This window comes from Microcaecilia unicolor, chromosome 2, assembly GCF_901765095.1.
Source record: "Microcaecilia unicolor chromosome 2, aMicUni1.1, whole genome shotgun sequence".
NCBI classification, from domain to species: Eukaryota; Metazoa; Chordata; class Amphibia; order Gymnophiona; family Siphonopidae; genus Microcaecilia; species Microcaecilia unicolor.
In genome coordinates, this window is record NC_044032.1 from 113,144,354 (window position 1) to 113,165,451 (window position 21,098).

The 21,098-nt window shown below is 50.0% G+C and overlaps 1 protein-coding gene across 1 annotated transcript in view; it reads left to right on the forward strand.

The window, feature by feature from the left end:
- CCNB1 (cyclin B1) overlaps positions 1–21,098 on the forward strand; it is a 52,973-nt gene that overhangs the window by 16,558 nt on the left and 15,317 nt on the right. Inside the window, exons 6-8 of the mRNA XM_030193219.1 lie at positions 7,739–7,975; positions 9,664–9,804; positions 10,144–10,254. Of these exons, the coding sequence (XP_030049079.1) occupies positions 7,739–7,975; positions 9,664–9,804; positions 10,144–10,254 (489 nt within the window). The remainder of the gene's footprint in view (positions 1–7,738; positions 7,976–9,663; positions 9,805–10,143; positions 10,255–21,098) is intronic.

Consider the following 21,098-nt stretch of genomic DNA (forward strand, 5'->3'; position numbering starts at 1 on the left):
TCTTCATTCCTAGTCAGTCCTAATTGGGATAACAAGGGAAGAGTGCTTGAGTGACAGTCCCCATGTCTGTAGTTCGTCATTTCCCACACAATCTCTGTAGGTTCTGTTCTCATCTGCAGAAGCCTCAAATGCTTTTTATATTCATCTTTTTATTAAATGTATAAAAAGGAACAGTATGATGTGCAGCTCTTGTCTAAGTTACAAATAAAAAAAAAAAAAAAAACTAGCAGCTATAAACTCTCCCACCACCACCTCTACCCTTACTACCCCAAGGAATCCTAATCCACCCTGTTAAATATTCCCAGGGTACAAAATACAACCTGTTTTGTATGCCCTATGAAGCACTATTGATTTTTTTTTTTTAAATCTGTGGATGAATGTCATCCACAATCTTGGGATTGTCTAGCTCGGTCTTCCACAATCCCTCCTGCAATAGATGTCGTGTTAGAAGATGTGCTGGTAGCAGGATGTACAGGATCCCCTGTGCAAATTTTGCTAGCTGTGGCCAGCGTGTTTGCTGCTTTTTTTCCAAAAAATAAAAATATCTGCATCAAACATTAACAGTCCAAAGTGACAGGGGACAAAGTTTGCCCCATCCTCACAGGCTCACTCTCTAGTACTTTTTACATTCAAAGAAGAAAACACTAATAGACATACTTACCAAGCTTTAAAGTATTAACTCAAATAAGATGCAGTCCAGCAGCATATTTTTCTCCCAGTTGGTGAGAAGTTGCATGTGTGTCTGCAAAAAGCTAGTTCTCGGAGAATAGGTCTTTTCTCTTGAGGCACCTACAGGGACATTGTAGAGAAGTCCCATCGCCAGCCTGGCAGCCCCTGTGCTCCCTTGGGGGTAGGTCACCTAGGAAAGCTTCACCCTGAAGTAGAAAGTACTCCTGTAGCCAGGACCTGCCAACCAGGTGATATATCCTCTCTCATTGAGGATATGTCTAAACTTCTGCTAGGTGGGGAAGTTAGGACAGCTGTTGTAGTTTGATTTAATCCATTAAGCATGCAGATAGCTGGGTGGCTAGTGGACAAGGGTCACCTGCCTGCATAGTGCAAAGGTGGCAGACACCCCAGGTCACCTAGACAGGATCTTAAATGGTGCTTGGGAGGAGCCAGCTGTCTTGGTACATTTGGGTACCAATGACACAAAATGTGGGAGGGAGGTTCTGGAAGCCAAACTTAGGCTTTAGTGGAAAGCTGAAGTATAGATCCTCCAGAGTAGCACTTTCAGAAATGCTTCAGGTTGTACATTCAAGACCCAAAAGGCAGGCAGAGCTCAAGTCTCAACGTGGTTGACAGTGGTTCAGGGATAAGGGATTTAACTGAGCAACATTCTGGGAAAGGGGAAGATGGTTTCAAAAGGATGCACTCCTTAACCACGATGGAACCAGGCTGCTAGCACTCAAAAGGAGAGCAGATTCTAAACTAGAAATGGGGAGGGGGGGAGCTGACAGTTGCCCAGGAGTGCATGGTTTGGTGTGGAGTACTTGAACGATATTCAAGGAATCTCAGAAGTTTCAACAAAGTTGAAAGTAAGCCAGGGGTACTTAATGAGAGAGCAGGATTAAGGATGCACATGATCCCCTTCAAATTCTAAGTAGCTTGTAGATCTGAGGAAACACAATTTGAAGTGCCTGTATACAAATACTAGAAGCCTAAAAAAGATGGGAGAGTTAGAATATAGCACTAAATGATGAGGTAGATATAATTCAGACTTGGTGGAAAGAGGACAATGGGACACTGATTTGTACCCTGTTAACAATGATAGAGGATCAGATTAGAGGGGGGTCATGCTATGTTAGAGGGAATAAAGTCAAACATTCCACATGAAACAGCAGTGTGGCATCATAGAAATTCCATGTGTGAAGGGAAGGAGTATTGTAGGGCTGTACTACTGTCCAGATAGAACAAACAGGTGAAGAAATGTATAGAAATTGGGAAAGCTGTCAAATCAGGCAGCACTATAATGGGTGATTTCAATTACCCACAATATTGACTAGTAAATGTTACAACATCAGGGAGAGAACTTCTAGATGTAATAAACTGCTTCTTGTAGCAACTGGTCCAGGAACCAATGAGGGGAGGCATAGTACAAGGTTACAATGTTGGGTCCCCTGGGAAACAGTGATCATAACATGATCAAGTTTGAGCTATCTGGGATGAGCCTACTGTAGCTACATTTAATTTTCAAAAGGCTGACTAAAATTAATGAGGAAAGTAGTGGTTTTAAACATAGGTGTGGCAGTTATTCAAAAATACCATCTTGGAAACCCACTCCAGATGCATTCCATGTATTTGCAAAGGTGGAAGGAGAAAATGACAGCCAGCATGGTTAAAAAGTGAAGTAAAAGGCTATTAGTCAAGATTATCCTTCAAAGAATGGGGAAAGGACCCAAATGAAGAAAAGCACTGGCAAGTCAAATGCAAAGCATTAATAAAGGCTATGAAAAATAGATACTTGCCACAGAGGTTAAAACTCATTTTTCCTTATCAAGCAGATTAAGCCATTACGTATGGGTTGTCCATCAACCAGCAGGGGGAGGTAGCACTCAACTTTTCACAGTGCCTCATGGCCAGCTAGCTCCACTGCCTCTTCAGTATTCTCTATCTCCCCAAGCAGGGTGGCTGCAGCTTCTTCGAGCTCCATCAAAAATCTGCCTGGGGGGTGGCTCCTGGCTTGCCAGGGTGTTAGAGGCTATAGTAGCTTCACTTTGAAGGCACATAGATCAGCCCTTTCCCTGTCCTTTCCCACTCAGTGGAGGCACATTGGTTCGCATTTCCCACTTTTATCTGAGCCTCCGGAGTGTATTTACCTCTTTTTGCCTCTGCTTTCCTCAGTGTTAAAAAAAAAAAAAAGTCATGCTTTAGCGCAGCTATCTTGGAAAAGAGGTTTTTTTCTTGAGATTCTTCTGCAGGACCAGAGCTGTGATACTCAGTCTAGTGAGGTAAGTTTTCTGACTTCTCCGGGGTGGGCCCACAATCGGGACATTTTGGCACGAACCGCCATTTTTGAATTTCACCGCCGTTTTCGGCGATGGCTGCGGAGACTAAAGCGCTGTTTTAAATGTGGCAAGCGCAAATCAGCAGCGGGGCTCTAATTTGTGCTGTACAGACGGTAGAGCTGGCCCAAGCATGGCAAGCGGCAATCTTTTGCGCTCTGAGCTGGCAGCAGACGCCATTTTGGATTTCCCACATGGCGCGGCCTCTGTTGCGATGGAGAGCCCTGAATCTGGGGGGGGGGGGGGGGGGGGGGGGGGGGGGGGTCCTCTGAGTGAGGCTAATAAAGCTGATAACCCTAGGCAGGATCCGGGCGGTCAGGGAGCGGTTTTCTCCCCTGATTTTGTTTTAATGCTGCATAGGGCGTACATGCTTAAAAGAGCTCTTCCACAGGGATCTTCGGACCCTCTGCCTGCCCCCCCCCCCCCCCCCCCCCCCCCCGTGGTCGGGCTATGAGGATTCTTAGGGGTCTGGCAGAACCTCTTGGGCTGAGGAGCCAGAGTCTGGTGCAGAATTGCCACAGGAGCGTGATCCGTCTGTGGTGAGGATTTTCCACCGTGAGGAGCTGCCAGCGCTTATTTCAGATGCCTTACAAGCCCTCTCAATTGAAGATCCTGGCAGTGGCACAGCCTCTGTTAATCCAAGGATGGCTAGTACCAGAAAGCCTGCTCAAGCCTTTCCTTTGCATGACTCCATCCAAGAGCTTATTTCGGCTCAATGGGCTGACGCCTAGGGACCTTTGAAGGTTGCCAGGGCTATGGGGCAATTATACCCTCTGAGTGAGGAACATTTGGCTCGCTTTGCAATGCCTAAAGTGGATGCCCTGGTCACGGCTGTGACAACTACCTTCCCCATTGAAGGTGTTGCCCTGAAGGATATTCAAGACCGCAGGCTTGATTCAACTCTGAAGCGGTCCTTTGATTTGGCAGGTCTCTCTGTTCGGGCGTCTGCATGCAGTTATGCTGCTAGAGCCTGCCTGGCTGGGTTACAGCAGGCAGTGGAACAGCCCGGTGATGGAGCGGAGACCTTATCTGAAGTGGCTCCGCGGATGGAGTCAGCCTTGTCCTTTTTGGCTGACGCCCTTTATGGTCAGAGCTTCGGCTAAACAAATGGCTGTAGCAGTGGTCGCTCGCCGCACTCTTTGGCTGTGACATTGGGCGGCAGACATGGCCTCTAAGCAAAGGTTGGTGAAGTTGCCCTTTCAAGGCCTTCTCCTGTTTGGTGAGGAGCTGGAAAACATTGTTAAAGGCCTGGGGGATTCCAAACCTCAGTGCTTGCCTGAAGATAGGCCGAAGCCTTCCTCTAAGGTTCAGGCGGTCCGCTGCTCTTACAGACCTCGCTTCTGTGAAGCTAGAAGGTACCGCCCGGGGCGTGCTGCTGGGTTCACTTCGCGTGCCTGCTTTCAGCAGAGACTCCTTTCGCTCAGACAAATGTTCCACAGCTGCTGGTTCAGGGGCGACCCTCAATGATGGTGCACCGGCCCCCTCCTCGTTTCCTGTCATCGGAGGAAGACTTTCCCTCTTTTCGAGGAGAGGGCCAAAATCTCCGCAGATCAGTGGGTCTTGGACCTGATCAGACGGATACCGAATAGTGTTTCTTCCCGAGCAAAGGCAGTGCAAGCTTCAGAATCAGGTCCGTCTGCTCCTGAGGATGCCCCGCCCGCGAGCTTGGGACATTGTCCAGCTGTTGGGATCTATGACTGCCACCTTGGAAGTGGTGCCATGGGCAAGAGCGCACCTGAGACCTCTACAGTATTCCCTACTTCAACGATGGTCTCCAGTATCTCAGGATTATCAGTGCAGACTTTCTTAGCTCCCTGCGGCCCGCCTCAGTATGGAGTGGTGGCTCTCGGACAGCATGTTGCGGGGGGGGAATGCCGCTGGCACTCCCTGATTGGTGCCTAGTGGTGACAGATGCCAGCCTGAAGGGCTGGGGCGCACATTGCCAGGGGAAGCATGCCCAGGGTCTGTGGATGCCCGACGAGTCAGTGGTCTATCAACCGCCTGGAGTTGAAAGCAGTGTTTCTGGCTCTTCTGGCCTTTCAAGTGACCCTGGAAGGATTGGCTGTCCGAGTGATGTCAGACAACACGACAGCAGTGGCCTACATAAATCGACAAGGCAGCACTCAGTGCAGAGCTCTAGCCGCGCAGGCCGAATAAATTTACCACTGGGCCGAACTGCATCTACAGTCCCTGTCAGCAGCTCACATTGCAGGTCAGAGCAACATGCAAGCCGACTATCTAAGCAGGCATTAGATCGATCCAGCGGAGTGGGAACTAGCAGACAATGTATTCCTGCAGATATGTGCCAAATGGGGCAAGCCAGTGATGGATCTTATGGTGACCAGTTCCAATGCCAAAGTCCCGTGCTTCTTCAGCAGACGGAGGGATCTTCGCTCTGCCGGGTTGGATGCCTTGGCTCAACCCTGGCCCCTGGGCTTGCTGTATGTCTTCCCTCCGTGGCCCTTGATAGGGCGAGTGCTCATCGCCCCGGATTGGCCCAGGAGGCCTTGGTATGCGGACCTCCGACAGATGCTGTTGGAGGCTCCCTTTCCGTTACCTCTGGTTCCGCACCTGTTGTCACAGGGTCCGGTGGCCATGGAGGACGCCTGCCGCTTTGGTCTTATGGCATGGCGATTGAGAGGGCGCAATTGAGAGAGGCTACTCAAGGTAATTTCCACTCTCCAGGCCCATAAGCGCTCCACTTCCGTGGCTTATGCCAGGATTTGACACCAGTTTGAAGTCTGGTGTGTTTCAAGAGCGCTTTCTCCATTGTGGGCTCCTGTCTCGCCGATTCTGGACTTTTTGCAGGATGGTGTACACAAAGGCTTGACCTATAATTCCCTGCGGGTGCAAGTGGCAGCATTGGCCTCCCTGTGTGGCAAGGTTGAAGGCGTGTCAGCTGCTCATCCAGATGTGGCAGTTTCTTAGAGGGGTGCTTTGGCTCCGTCCTCCCGTGCGGGCACCTTGTCCAGCTTGGAACCTGGGGTTAGTATTGAAGGCCCTTCAGGGGGCTCCCTTTGAACCGCTTCGGCGTGCTTCAGAGAAAGATTTGACACTGAAGGCCCTCTTTTTAGTGGCCATTACCTCGGCGAGACGGGTGTCAGAGCTCCAGGCACTGTCCTGTAGAGACCCTTTTCTGCAATTTTCAGTCGGGGGTCACGGTTCGGACCATGCCTTCCTTCATGCCTAAGGTGGTTTCAGCGTTTCACCTAAACCAGCCTGTTTTTCTTCCCTCCTTTGAGGAGGAGTTTCCAGATTAATTTGGGCAGTTGCACCTTTTGGATGTGCGCAGGACTCTGTTGCAGTATCTGCGAATTACAAATTCTTTCAGGACCTCTGATCATCTTTTTGTGCTGTTTGCAGGTCCTCGCAGAGGGTCTTCAGCGCCTAAAGCCACTATTGCCTGTTGGCTCAAAGAAGCTATCTTTTCAGCATATCTGCTGTCTGGCCGGGCTCTGCCTGAAGCCTTTAAGGCACATTCAACGAGCGATTTCCTCTTCTTGGGCGGAAACTGGAGCACTATCTCTTCATGAGATTTGCAGTGCTGCAACATGGGCTTCTATGCTCTTTTGCCCAACATTACAGGCTGGATGTGGCTGCCAGGAGGGATGCACGTTTTGGAGCACAGGTGCTAGCGCATGGTGTGGCTTGTTCCCACCCTATTTAGGGATTGCTTTGTTACATCACATACATAATGGCTTCATCTGCTCGATGACAAGGAAGGGAAAATTAGGTTCTTACCATAATTTTCTTTCCTTTAGTCATAGCAGATGAAGCCATGAGCCCTCCCTGTATGATTGTCTGTATTGCAGTGATTCTGATTTTAGGTGCTGTTGTTTCCTGAAGTTATATTCCTTCCTTGGAGAGTCAGAAAACAAGTCTTCAGGATTCTTGTTATAGGAGGATGAGTTCATTCCCTCCAGGAGGATGCAAGTATTCCCTCAGTTTATACAAAGTGGAGGATGAGTTCATTCCCTCCTTTTTTGGAGTTTATGCCCTTAAGGGGCTATCGTTCGCAATGGGAATAACATGAACTTTCCTCACAGCGGTTTGCCATACTGAAGAGGCAGTGGAGCTAGCTGGCCATGAGGCACTGTGAAAAACTGAGTGCTCTCTATCTCCCCCTGCTGGTTGGACACAACCCATACGTAATGGCTTCATCTGCTATGACTAAAGGAAAGAATTATCATGGTAAGAACCTAATTTTCCCTTTGCAGGTTTACTCTGCAGATGGTTTAAATGAGGTATTAAACATATCAGCAAGCAGGTAAAAGCTGAGCTCTCTTCCTTTAATGGAAGAAGCAATTGACTAATCGCACGCATGACCAGTTACACATACTGTAGAGGGACTTGCTTATCTATTCCTGCTATGAGAATTTTCTTATACTTTTTTGTCTTATGAAAATGTTTACTGTTTTCCTATTTAACTCCAGGTTTGTCCAATTTCTGCTACACCCTAGGCTCTGTAAGGTGTTGCCATATACTTATTGCATAGTTTACTACTGTCAAACGTTTACTGCAATAATTACATGTGCTACTTATTTTTGTAGTATACCACCTTGGAATATGCAGCAGTATAACTATATACTAGTTCTGTCACCATATGACTATTGCTACTGAAATGGAAACTGTAGGCATGGCCAGTCTTGGGGTAACTTATCTGTAATACTAATCTGACTTTATGGCCTACTAAGTCAATATTCACATGTCAAACTAAATTCTAACTGTTCTAGGTTAATCCTGTTTCTAAGGGACTCCTGCAACTGGTAGGTGTGACAGCAATGTTCATTGCCTCCAAATATGAGGAGATGTATCCACCAGAAATTGGTGACTTTGCTCATGTAACAGGCCAAAGCTACACAAATAGCCAGATCAGGAATATGGAGGTGAAAATCCTTAAAGTCCTGGACTTTAGTCTAGGCCGGCCTTTACCACTGCACTTCTTGAGGAGAGCATCCAAGATTGGGGAGGTGAGTCTGTACGCTACCTTGCTTACACAATTTAGTGTTTAATGTGTATTCTAATTTGGAAAGCATAACCCTTAAAGGTTAAAATGTTAACCATTCTTTCAGGTGATTTCAATATAGCAGAACTTTGATCTTGAATTTGTTAAAAGTAACTGCTAATTAAAGCATGGTGACTGTTCCTTTAAGAACTCTCCTGTAGGGTCCAGTTAATGTACACAGGCCTAGCCATACCTTGATTCATGCTTGTATAATCTGAATGACATGTAGGCCTACAGACACTCATGCACTAACAGCCACAAGCCTCACTAATTCATATGAACCTAGTCATGACAGGTACCACAGTCCTCCAGAAAGGTGGCCAGGGCTATACCTGCTACTTAGTTAGTTAGTGTGACAAGAGGTAACCTGCAAGTGCTTGGAGTGGAAATACTCTATAGCAGGGGTGCTCAATTAGTCCTTGGGACAAAACCATATTTTGAGTACCCACAACATGAAATTTGCATACAGTGGAGATGGTGTATACATCCAGATATCCTGAAAATCTGGCCTTGAGGACTGGGTTGAACAGAGGGATCCCTCTGTTTATCCTATGCTGCTGAACTCTGATTTCTGTCCATCAAACTTTTTTTCCTGACAGCTTTCCCTGCTGAGTTCTCGGGTATTTTGAGTATTGGAACTCCAAAATGCTTTATACTTTTCAGAAGCTTTTAAAGTCCTGGATGTTTCCATAACACTTGATCTGTTAATGGACACTGCTCGATCAGACAAACATCCCCCATTCAATTGTACATTTTTTATTTGGGACCAATTTGCTCCTTCCAATGCTTTTAATCCTTCAGTCTGTTTTATAAAATGATGCATAATCTTTCAGGAAAACTTTAAGCTTCCAAGCAAAAACACTGCTGACATGGCCAGGTTTTGCATTCTAAATCAGTTTCTGAAATAGTTTTTGCTTGGAAGCGTAAGTAAAACAATATATTCGAGTTTTATGCATTTTTTTTAATAAGTCTTAAGGCATTTGAAGGAACAAAAGCATGATGCCATTCTGATGGTCCCAAAACACATTTTCCCAATAACTAACGAGTTGAATGGGAGAATTTGATACATTTACTGCTGGGAAATTACATAATTTGGATTTTTTTTCATGATCCCCCCCCCCCCCACACATGACATTGAGCTACCTCTATGTAGCCAAGCATCTTTCTGGCCTCAACACCATCTTGTTTTACTGTTCTGCCAGCTTGATCCTCACTTGTTAACCCAAGACTCTTCTGGTCTGCATATTGGCTGGCTTCTTAATGTGCAGAAAATGATGCATTTGGGGTGTAGGAATCTTAACTGATAAGCATTGGTCCACGTTTTAACTTTTGTGGGTTACTTCTTATGTCCTCCTCAAAAGCATACTGTTTGTGTGTTTTGTTTTGGGGTTTTTAACATTTCGCTCTATTTCAGTGGTGCTGCCATGGCCCCAAGATGGATGTGAGGCACCCTCTTTGTTCAGAGTGCTTGATTAGCATGGAGAGGGTGGTGGAAGAGTGTACTTTCTGATTACCACTTTTAGGTTCATTCTGAAGCTGCTCGTTCCTCTTAAATACTAGCTTCTGTAGTAAGCTTATACTTCTGTTATCAAGTAGGCAAGGCTAACACTGGGTTCCAAGTAAACATCTTGAATATACATGGTTCATTTCTAGGCCAGCTCAGAGCACCACACTCTGGCAAAGTACTTCATGGAACTCGTCATGGTCGACTATGATATGGTACACTACCTGCCTTCTCAGATTGCTGCTGCTGCATTTTGCTTGGCACTTAAAGTTCTGGATAGTGGTGACTGGGTAAGTCTCAACACAACATACCTAAGTGGTTACATGCCTAATCGCCTAGCCAGCTGTCCACAGGGAACTTCTATGTTGGAACACCAATTTAGTTGGCTAGTATTCATACTAAACTTATTGCATTTGTATCACATTTTCCCACCTTTTTGCAGGCTCAATGTACTGTGAAACAGCTTTGCATGCTTTATGAAAGGTATCTTAGTGCATCATGTTCTAGTGTCTCTCTTGATGCATTTCAAATTCTGTAAGCTACTGCTAATACCTACCTAATAGGTTTCCAACTGGAGAATTACCAGTTTTTGTTGCATCCTGGTAATGTCGTTTTTCTCCCCTCCCCAGACACCCACATTACAGCACTATACATCATACAGTATAAGTGACCTTAATCCTGTTATGCAGCACATTGCCAAGAATGTTGTGAAGGTGAATCGAAAAATGACAAAACATTTGGTAAGCAATTGGGGGTTTTTTTTTTTTTTTTTTGTAACGGCTATGAACAAAGGTAATGCTGAAACTGTAACGATCAAGCATATCTCTGTGGCCTGTATGGATCATCTGGAAGAACTCAACAGATTCTAAGCAATAGGCTCCAGGGCCGGTCTTAGCAAGTGTGGGGCCCTATGCAGACCAATTTGGTGGGGCCCCATCCTAGCTCCACCTACCCTAGCTCCACCCCATTGATAAGATTATTCCATTTTTAGAACATTTTTTTTATTTACGAAATTTCAAATAAAGACCTAAACTTGTACAAAAAAAACTAATTGAAATAAGCACAATGCTATCATGAAACCTCCCCTTCCCCAGAAATTATTCAGTTCAAGTCCACTAAAATTAGTAGCGGGCCCAAGCTGGGGGTGGATGCCGCGCCGGTGGTGGCGGGAGCGGAGTGGCCGAGCCGTGGGAATGGGGATCATCTCAGGCGAGCGGAGGCAGAGTTGAGGCGCTGTGCGGGACCCCCTTAGGCGTGCCGTGCGGGGCCCTATGCGGTCGCCTTGGTCGCCTCTGCCTAAGACCGGCCCTGATAGGCTCGCTCTTAGCATCTGCTCCAGACCATTCCCTACTAGTGGGTATATGTTCTACCAGCAGACGGAGACTGAGAAACTACTAGTGATGTCACTATTAAAGCTCTGTAGCCCTGTGCCACTTGGTATTTGTCTCCTCAGCAGATGGTAGGTAGGTGACTGTGCAGACAGATGTGTGGGCTTTTTGGGGCTACTTGAAGAGAACTTTATTTTCTCCGAGGACAAGCAGGCTGCTTGTTCTCACGACTGGGTGACGTCCGCGGCAGCCCCCACCAACCGGAAAGAAGCTTCGCGGGACGGTCGGCACGCAGGGCACGCCCACCGCGCATGCGCGGCCATCTTCCCGCCCGTGCGCGACCGCTCCCGCCAGTTCCTTTTTTTCCGCGACTGGAGAGAGTTGTGCGTTTGCCTCTCTCTCTGTTCAGCCGCCGGATTTTTCGACCGCGTTTACGCGGATCGTCTCTTTTGGATTACCGTTCGGTTTCCTTTTTCTTTTGTATTGTTTAAAAAAAAAAAAAAAAAAAAAAAGAATTTTGCGCGTGTGGAGCACGCGCTCCCCTTTTCCCTCGCTTCTAGCGGGGACGCCACGTTGCGGCCTAGTGGCCGCTCGGTCGGTTAATTTTTTCGTGGTGTGATTTTAGCCACCATTGCCGACTTTGACTTCGCCGACGTGATTTTTCCGTCGATGTCCTCGAAGGTCCCGAGTGGATTTAAAAAGTGTGGTCGCTGCGGCCGGCCGATCTCGCAGACCGACACCCACGCTTGGTGCCTCCAGTGCCTCGGGCCGGAGCACAATCTCAAGTCGTGTGCTTTGTGTCTCGGTCTCCGGAAACGGACTCAGGTTGCGAGGCAAGTTCTGCGGGACCGTCTTTTTGGAACTTGCGCCGGCCCCTCGACGTCGACCTCGACGGCATCGGTATCGAAGGCCGGTTCTTCGGTACCGGTATCGATGCCCGAGACATCGGCACCGATGGCAGCGACCCCAGGAGAACAGGTCCCGTCGGCCCGCCGGTGAGAGTGGGGTTGAGAGGCCGCGTGGGCAGTCGGCCCCGGTCACTCCCTCAGCTCGTGAGCCACGGGACCGAACCCTGTCTGACCCGGTACCTCGAGACCGAGGGGGATCGACCTCCTCCTCCATGCCCTCCGGCGCCGGTGACGTGCATCGGAAAAAGGATAAGAAGCGCCGTCACCGGACGCCCTCGGTGCATTCTGAAGAGGAGTCGACGCCGAAGCGTCATCATCGAGAGGAGAGGTCTCCGTCGGTTGTGGAGGTACCGACGCGTCGGGGTTCCGGCACCTCGGTGCCGTCTCCTGGCTCCCAACAGCTTCTGGCACCGACACCCTTACCGGCCCCACCGCCTTTCCCGGCAGCGGGCCTGGACGAGTGCCTCAGCCATCCTTCCGGGGATCCTTGAAGGGCTGATGCGCCAGGCTGTGCCGGCGTCGGGGGTGCTTGCGCCCCCGGCGCCGATGACTGTGGCGCCGGCGAGCTCTAGCCCGGCGCCGGGGCTGTCGACACCGCCGCCGCTTGCGGTGCCGGTCTCGACCGCCACGCAGGTGGAGTCCCCGTCGACGTCGATGGAGGGAGCTCCGTCCCCGCCGGCGCGGGAGTCCACCGCTCGACGACACCGAGACCTCGGTGCCTCGACGTCGAGCCGGGCCCGGTACCGGACTCAGCTACATGAGCTAATGTCCAAGGACGAGGACTCGTGGGGGGAAGAGGAGGACCCGAGATATTTCTCCTCCGAGGAGTCTACGGGCCTTCCCTCGGACCCCACGCCGTCACCGGAGAGGAAGCTCTCACCTCCTGAGAGTCTCTCCTTTGCCTCCTTTGTGCGGGATATGTCTATCAGCATTCCCTTTCCCGTGGTCTCTGTGGAAGAGCCGAGATGCTCGAGGTCCTCGACTATACATCACCACCTAGAGAGTCCTCCACGGTACCGCTGCACAATGTCCTGAAGGAGACGCTGCTTCGGAACTGGGTGCGACCATTAACTAACCCCACCATTCCCAAGAAAGCAGAGTCCCAGTACAGGATCCACTCTGACCCAGAGCTCATGCGGCCCCAGTTGCCCCATGACTCAGCGGTCGTGGATTCTGCTCTCAAGAGGGCACGGAGTTCGAGGGATACCGCCTCGGCGCCCCCGGGGCGGGAGTCTCGCACTCTGGACTCGTTTGGGAGGAAGGCCTACCAATCCTCCATGCTCGTGACCCGCATCCAATCCTACCTGCTCTATATGAGCATCCACATGCGGACCAATGTGCAACAGCTGGCGGACCTGGTCGACAAGCTCCCGCCGGAGCAGTCCAGGCCTTATCAGGAGGTGGTCAGGCAGCTGAAGGCGTGCAGAAAGTTCCTGTCCAGGGGGATTTTTGACACCTGTGACGTGGCATCTCGTGCTGCGGCCCAAGGTATAGTGATGCGCAGGCTCTCATGGCTGCGTGCCTCTGACCTGGACAACCGCACCCAGCAGAGACTGGCTGACGTCCCTTGCCGGGGGATAACATTTTTGGTGAGAAGGTCGAGCAGATGGTTGACCAACTGCATCAGCGGGAAACCGCTCTCGACAAGCTCTCCCACCGGGCGCCTTCAGCACCCGCCCCCACGGGCGGGCGTTTTTCCCGGGCCCGGCAGGCTGCACCCTATTCTTTTGCAAAGCGTAGGTACAACCAGCCGGCCCGAAGGCCTCGTCAGGCACAGGGACAGCCCCAGCGCGCTCGTTCTCGTCAACAGCGTGCGCCTAAGCAGCCCCCTGCGCCTCCACAGCAAAAGCCGGGGACGGGCTTTTGACTGGATCCATGGGAACATAGCCGCCCTACAAGTGTCCGTACCGGACGACCTGCCGGTAGGAGGGAGGTTAAAATTCTTTCACCAAAGGTGGCCTCTCATAACCTCCGACCAGTGGGTTCTCCAAATAGTGCGGTGCGGATACGCCCTGAATTTGGCCTCCCTGCCTCCAAATTGTCCTCCGGGAGCTCAGTCTTTCAGCTCCCATCACAAGCAGGTACTTGCAGAGGAACTCTCCGCCCTTCTCAGCGCCAATGCGGTCGAGCCCGTACCACCCGGGCAGGAAGGGCAGGGATTCTATTCCAGGTACTTCCTTGTGGAAAAGAAAACAGGGGGGATGCGTCCCATCCTAGACCTGAGAGGCCTGAACAAATTCCTGGTCAAAGAAAAGTTCAGGATGCTTTCCTTGGGCACCCTTCTGCCAATGATTCAGAAAAACGATTGGCTATGTTCCCTGGATTTAAAGGACGCATACACTCACATCCCGATACTGCCAGCTCACAGACAGTATCTCAGATTCCGCCTGGGCGCACGGCACTTTCAGTATTGTGTGCTGCCCTTTGGGCTCGCCTCTGCCCCACGAGTGTTTACAAAGTGCCTCGTGGTGGTAGCAGCCTACCTACGCAAGCTGGGAGTGCACGTGTTCCCATATCTCGACAATTGGCTGGTCAAGAACACCTCGGAGGCAGGAGCCCTCCGGTCCATGCAGTGCACTATTCAACTTCTGGAGCTGCTGGGGTTTGTGATAAATTACCCAAAGTCCCATCTCCAGCCAACTCAGTCCCTGGAATTCATAGGAGCGCTGCTGAATTCCCAGACGGCTCAGGCCTACCTTCCCGAAGCGAGGGCCACCAATCTCTTGGCCCTGGCTTCGCAGACCAGAGCGTCTCAGCAGATCACAGCTCGGCAGATGTTGAGACTTCTGGGTCATATGGCCTTCCCAGTTCATGTGACTCCCATGGCTCGTCTTCACATGAGATCTGCTCAATGGACCCTAGCTTCCCAGTGGTTCCAAGCCACCGGGAATCTAGAAGATGTCATCCGCCTCTCCACCAGTTGCCGCACTTCACTGCTCTGGTGGACCATCCGGACCAATTTGACCCTGGGACGTCCATTCCAAATTCCGCAGCCCACGAAAGTGCTGACGACGGATGCATCTCGCCTGGGGTGGGGAGCCCATGTCGATGGGCTTCACACCCAGGGTCTGTGGTCCCTCCAGGAAAAGGATCTGCAGATCAACCTCCTGGAGCTCCGAGCGATCTGGAACGCACTGAAGGCTTTCAGAGATCGGCTGTCCTGCCAAATTATCCAAATTCGGACAGACAATCAGGTTGCAATGTATTACGTCAACAAGCAGGGGGGCACCGGATCTCGCCCCCTGTGCCAGGAGGCCGTCGGGATGTGGCGTTGGGCGTGTCGGTTCGGCATGCTCCTCCAAGCCACGTACCTGGCAGGCGTAAACAACAGTCTGGCCGACAGACTGAGCAGAGTCATGCAACCGCACGAGTGGTCGCTCCATGCCAGAGTGGTACGCAAGATCTTCCGAGCGTGGGGCACCCCCTCGGTGGACCTTTTCGCCTCTCAGACCAACCACAAGCTGCCTCTGTTCTGTTCCAGACTTCAGGCACACGGCAGGCTAGCGTCGGATGCCTTTCTCCTCCATTGGGGGACCGGCCTCCTGTATGCTTATCCTCCCATACCTTTGGTGGGGAAGACCTTACTGAAGCTCAAGCAAGACCGCGGCACCATGATTCTGATCGCGCCCTTTTGGGCCCGTCAGATCTGGTTCCCTCTTCTTCTGGAGTTGTCCTCCAAAGAACCGTGGAGATTGGAGTGTTTTCCGACTCTCATTTCGCAGAACGGCGGAGCGTTGCTGCACCCCAACCTTCAGTCTCTGGCTCTCACGGCCTGGATGTTGAGAGCGTAGACTTCACTGCGTTGGGTTTGTCTGAGGGTGTCTCCCGGGTCCTGCTTGCCTCTAGGAAGGATTCCACTAAAAAGAGTTACTTTTTCAAGTGGAGGAGGTTTGTCGTGTGGTGTGAGAGCATGGCCCTAGAACCTCGTTCTTGCCCTGCACAGAACCTGCTTGAATACCTTCTGCACTTATCAGAGTCTGGCCTCAAGACCAACTCAGTAAGGAATCACCTTAGTGCGATTAGTGCTTACCATTATCGTGTGGAAGGTAAAGCCATCTCTGGAGAGCCTTTAGTAGTTCGATTCATGAGGCTTGCTTTTGTCAAAGCCCCCTATCAAGCCTCCTACAGTGTCATGGGATCTCAACGTCGTCCTCACCCAGCTGATGAAACCTCCTTTTGAGCCACTGAATACCTGCCATATGAAGTACTTGACCTGGAAGGTCATTTTCTTGGTGGCAGTTACTTCAGCTCGTAGGGTCAGTGAGCTTCAAGCCCTGGTAGCTCATGCTCCATATACCAAATTTCATCACAACAGAGTAGTGCTCCGCACCCACCCAAAGTTCCTGCCGAAGGTGGTGTCGGAGTTCCATCTTAACCAGTCAATTGTCTTGCCAACATTCTTCCCCAGGCCGCATACCCGCCCTGCTGAACGTCAGTTGCACACATTGGACTGCAAGAGAGCATTGGCCTTCTACTTGGAGCGGACACAGCCCAACAGACAGTCCGCCCAATTGTTTATTTCTTTCGACCCTAACAGGCTAGGGGTCGCTGTCGGGAAACGCACCATCTCCAATTGGCTAGCAGATTGCATTTCCTTCACTTACGCCCAGGCTGGGCTGACTCTTGAGGGTCATGTCACGGCTCATAGTGTCAGAGCCATGGCAGCGTCGGTGGCCCACTTGAAGTCAGCCACTATTGAAGAGATCTGCAAGGCTGCGACGTGGTCATCTGTCCACACATTCACATCTCATTACTGCCTCCAGCAGGATACCCGACGCGACAGTCGGTTCGGGCAGTCGGTGCTGCAGAATCTGTTTGGGGTGTAAATCCAACTCCACCCTCCAGGACCCGAATTTATTCTGGTCAGGCTGCACTGTTAGTTGTTCTTCGTAGGTCAATCTCTGTTATACCCTCGCCGTTGCGAGGTTCCATTGACCTGGGTTCTTGTTTTGAGTGAGCCTGAGAGCTAGGGATACCCCAGTCGTGAGAACAAGCAGCCTGCTTGTCCTCGGAGAAAGGGTATGATACATACCTGTAGCAGTTGTTCTCCGAGGACAGCAGGCTGATTGTTCTCACCTACCCTCCCTCCTCCTCTTTGGAGTTGTGTGTTTCATCTTTTTGCTAGTCATTCAACTGGCGGGAGCGGTCGCGCACGGGCGGGAAGACGGCCGCGCATGCGCGGTGGGCGTGCCCTGCGTGCCGACCGTCCCGCGAAGCTTCTTTCCGGTTGGTGGGGGCTGCCGCGGACGTCACCCAGTCGTGAGAACAATCAGCCTGCTGTCCTCGGAGAACAACTGCTACAGGTATGTATCATACCCTTTCTGTGAGCAGAAGCTTAAGAACATTAAAAAAAAACTGAACAAAATTGGTCCCTTGGTGGGGATAAAGTGCTTGCCTGTCTGCTGTGGGGCTCCATTGAATCAAGGGCCCAAGGGGTGCATACTCCGCTGTGGGTCCCTCCCCCAACTATTGCTGCACACCTCGCCCCCTCTTCCTTGTAGAGAGGTTCCTTAAGCTTTTCTCCAAGCAGAAACAGCAACTAGTGCTTAACGTTTTGAACAGATTCGAGTAGCTCTGCCCAGTGTGGCAGCCAGAGGGCTTGGGATGGGGGTCTGATACATAGTAAGTTACTAACATAGTAGATGACGGCAGCAAGACCTGCACGGTCCATCCAGTCTGCCCAACAAGAGAAACTCGTGTACCATTTTTTGTGTATACCTTACCTTGATTTATAACTGTCTTTTTCAGGGCACAGACTGTATGTCTGCCCTGCCTCCCACCACCGGCTAAGCTTCTGGGGATCCCTTCCTTCTGAGCAGGATTCCTTTGTTTATCCCACGCATGTTTGAATTCCATTACTGTTGTCCTCATCACCTCCCGCAGGAGGGCATTCCAACTGTAGGGAAGTGTGGAATTTGCCAGCACTGGCAGCTCCCTCAAGTGCCATGTGTGAGGCATTGTTGGAGCCCACCACTACAGGAAAGCTTTCATCTGCTGCAGAGTTATGACCACAGGGGGTCCAATGGGAACACTGAAGCAGCACAGTGCATCACTCCCAGGCCTTGGTGGGAAAGGTTTGGTTTTTTTGCAGGAAGGGTGTCAAGCTCCTACTTCTAGGCAATCCCAGTCAAGAGCCCCTGACTATGACCAGGGGAGGATAATGGGATCATCCCTTCTCCCCAGAGTTTTACTGTCTTCACCATGCCTTTTGTCTGAAGCAACACTTGCCTAGCCCCTCTGCTCAGGAACCCTTGGACTTGAGACTAGCCAGTGCAAAATGCCTGCATATTGGGATTGGAACAGTTGGGAAGTTGTGCTTCTCATGTTGAGGGTTTTGAGGAGGATGTCCAGATTTTTCACAGGCAGAAGCTGTCCTTTCTGACTTCCCAAGTGTTTGTGCTGGTTGGGGCTTGAAGGGAAGCCAGCAGCTCCAAGGAAGAGGGGAGCAGGTCACTCAATTTAATGAGGACCTTAAGGAGCTTATAGAGGCTCAGTGGCAGCACCTGGATGTGCCCCTTAGAATAGCTAGTTATGGCTCACCTTTTACCAGCTTCCAGTGGACACCATGGTCACTAGTGACCAAGACAGCCATCCCAATAAAGGACAGCACAACCCTCATGATCGTCAGGACCATTGTATTGAGGCTCTTAGAGATCCTTCAGTTTCTGTTCTGGCTCTGCAGACTGCAATTTGTGGAAATTTATAGGCCTGCCTCTGTTGTGTGGAGAGTTTGCCTGATGCGCAGAGTGAGTTCTCGGAGGACATAACTGAGAATTGGACAGCATTCCTGGCTAATACACTATAATTTGGTCCAGGCTCAGTACCTAGCTTTTTCTGTGGCAGAGGATCATTCTGACTCCATCAGTGGTCAGCTGATATAGCTTCCAAATGGCTGCCCTTTCAGGGCCGGGCAATCTTTGGGGAAGATCTGTAGAAGCCAGTGACTGATTTGGACTAGTCAGACGAGTCAAAAGGTTCTTTGCTTACTGGAGAGCAGATAGCAAGCAAGCTTTAGGGGAACCTCCAGGAGCCAGCCCAGAGATGCTGGGCACTCAACTAGGATACTTCATGAGTTCTTGGCTCCTCCCCCCCCCCCCCCCCCCCCCAAAAAAAAAAAAATGGAAGTATGGAGCTCATTGGTTGCAGCACTTTGAGTTGGACCTAGGCTACATCAGACCACTGGGTTCCAGATGTGCTACAGTTCACTTCTGGAATTTGGCATCCTCTTCCTAGCCTGTGTGGTATCTCCTTGCAGGGTAGCACAAAGCTGCAGGCTGCAAATGATGGGACACATAGTCCCAGTCCCTCCATATGAGGTTCTGGCAGATATTCCATCTAATTTGGTACTCAAAGGGGGTTCTTTTTTCAAATGACCTTGGACATCAACAGAGCCCTTGGTGGCTTCCTTTTCAGGTGGAGACCCCTGCAGTCAGAGGTAAGAAATACCCCCTATAGGCAAGGGACTATTTCTTACCTCGGTTTGTCCAAGGCTTGTCTGCACATATCCATCCAGACATTGCAGGTTCTTATTTGTGATTCTGGGGTGCCATTTTAAGTTCAGGGCTCTCTTGTCTTGCACAGCACCAAGAACCTTCTCAAAGGTGGCAATTGTGATGACAGCTCATCTCAGGGAGGAGGGGGGGGGTATTGGTTCATCCTTACCTAGATGACTGGGCCAGGTCCTTCAACGAGAGGAGGAATGCTGCCTGACGATAGCCGGTTTTCTCCAGCACCTCAGTTGGGTAGTCAGCGTGGACAAACTCTTGCCCACAAAGAAACAATTCAACGCCCTTGTGGGCAAAGTCTGTCTTCAGCTCTCCAAGTGGCAAATATCCAGGCAGTGTCCTCTCCCTCTCTCCCAGTGATCTTGAAGCTGGTGCAGGAGTCTTCTCTGGTGACTAGATGAGGCCAACTGTCAAAGGGCATGAACCTCGAGACAACAGATGCCAGTCATTCTGGTTGGGGGAGGGGCACACTGGGCGAGACAACAGATGCCAGTCATTATGATTGGGGGAGAGGAGCACAATGGTCAGGCACCTGGAAACCAGGTCCATTTTGCAGCTTCTCCTCATCCACAAGGTAGTCCAGGTTATTTTAGTAGACAATGAGCCAATAATGCAATCAGTCTGCACAGGATCTCATGTTTCTTTAGTGTCCAATGTGCAAGTGGACTATCTCTAAGAACCTGGATATAGGGGAATGGTCCCTCTTGGAGGCAGCCTTCCAGGCCAAGGTTTAATGCTGGGGGCTGCCAGTCAAGGATCAGGCCCTTTCTACAGCTGAACAATGTCGGGACATACTTAGCTTAGTAGTGGCCCCTCTGGGGGCTGCTGTTCATGTCTGCTGTGGCCTTTGCTCAGCAGTCATTCAAGGGATCAAAGCTCAAGAGGCAGGGATTTTTAATAGGCCTGGATTGGCCCTGACAACCATATTCAGTGACCTGATGCAGTTCATTGGGGAGCCTTTTCAGTTGACTCTGCTCCTGCAGGGGCCTGACACATGCCAGACGGATCAGTTCTAACTTACAGCATGATCTTGAGTAGGCACAGCTGTTTAAAAGGCTATAGTCATCTCCACCTTAGTTCTAGGAAGCACTCTACCTCTGCATGAGTTTGGTATTGAAGAAAAGACTAGACTAATATTTCATATTTAATATAAACAGTTTACTCATTTGTTTAGTGTACAAGCTGATTACCATCAATAGGGGTAGTCAGGAAGCATTTCTACTCAAAACATATCTACACACAAGCAATATATCAAGCTGAAGGCAAATCAAAAATGCTCTAGACAGACAAAGAAAGCAGAGACAGACAAAGAAAAATTCAAAAATGCTTGCTACCTCTTTGTTCCAATCTGATTTTATATCGTTCTTCTTTGGCATCTGACCAATTCTCTCATACAACATTCCTGTGCAAGTCTCTGAATACCACAAACTGTTAATCATGTGCAGAACATCTGCTTTCACTTACTGCTCCCCCTTCTTTCCAGACTTTCTGGAGCCGTGCCTCTGGCTAATGTGGGCCCCATCATGTCCCAGGAGATTTTAGTGTTGAAACAGCTAGCTCTGCATGTTTTTTTGAAGCATTCCACTCCAATTTTTTATGCTTTTATTCAACATTTTTATGCTTTTATTCAACATCCTCCCTTTGAGGACTGATATTCCAGGCCTCAACACATCTGTTTCAGCTCCAGTCTGTTTTCTTACCTCCTTTCTAAATCTCCTCCCCCCTTGTTTGTGGCATTCAGTTTCTGCACGCTTTTTCAATATTTTTGGCTGACATATTAAAGTTCTATTTATTCTGAATTTCAGTTATCATTGTTTTAAAAACATCCTGGCACATCTTTGCA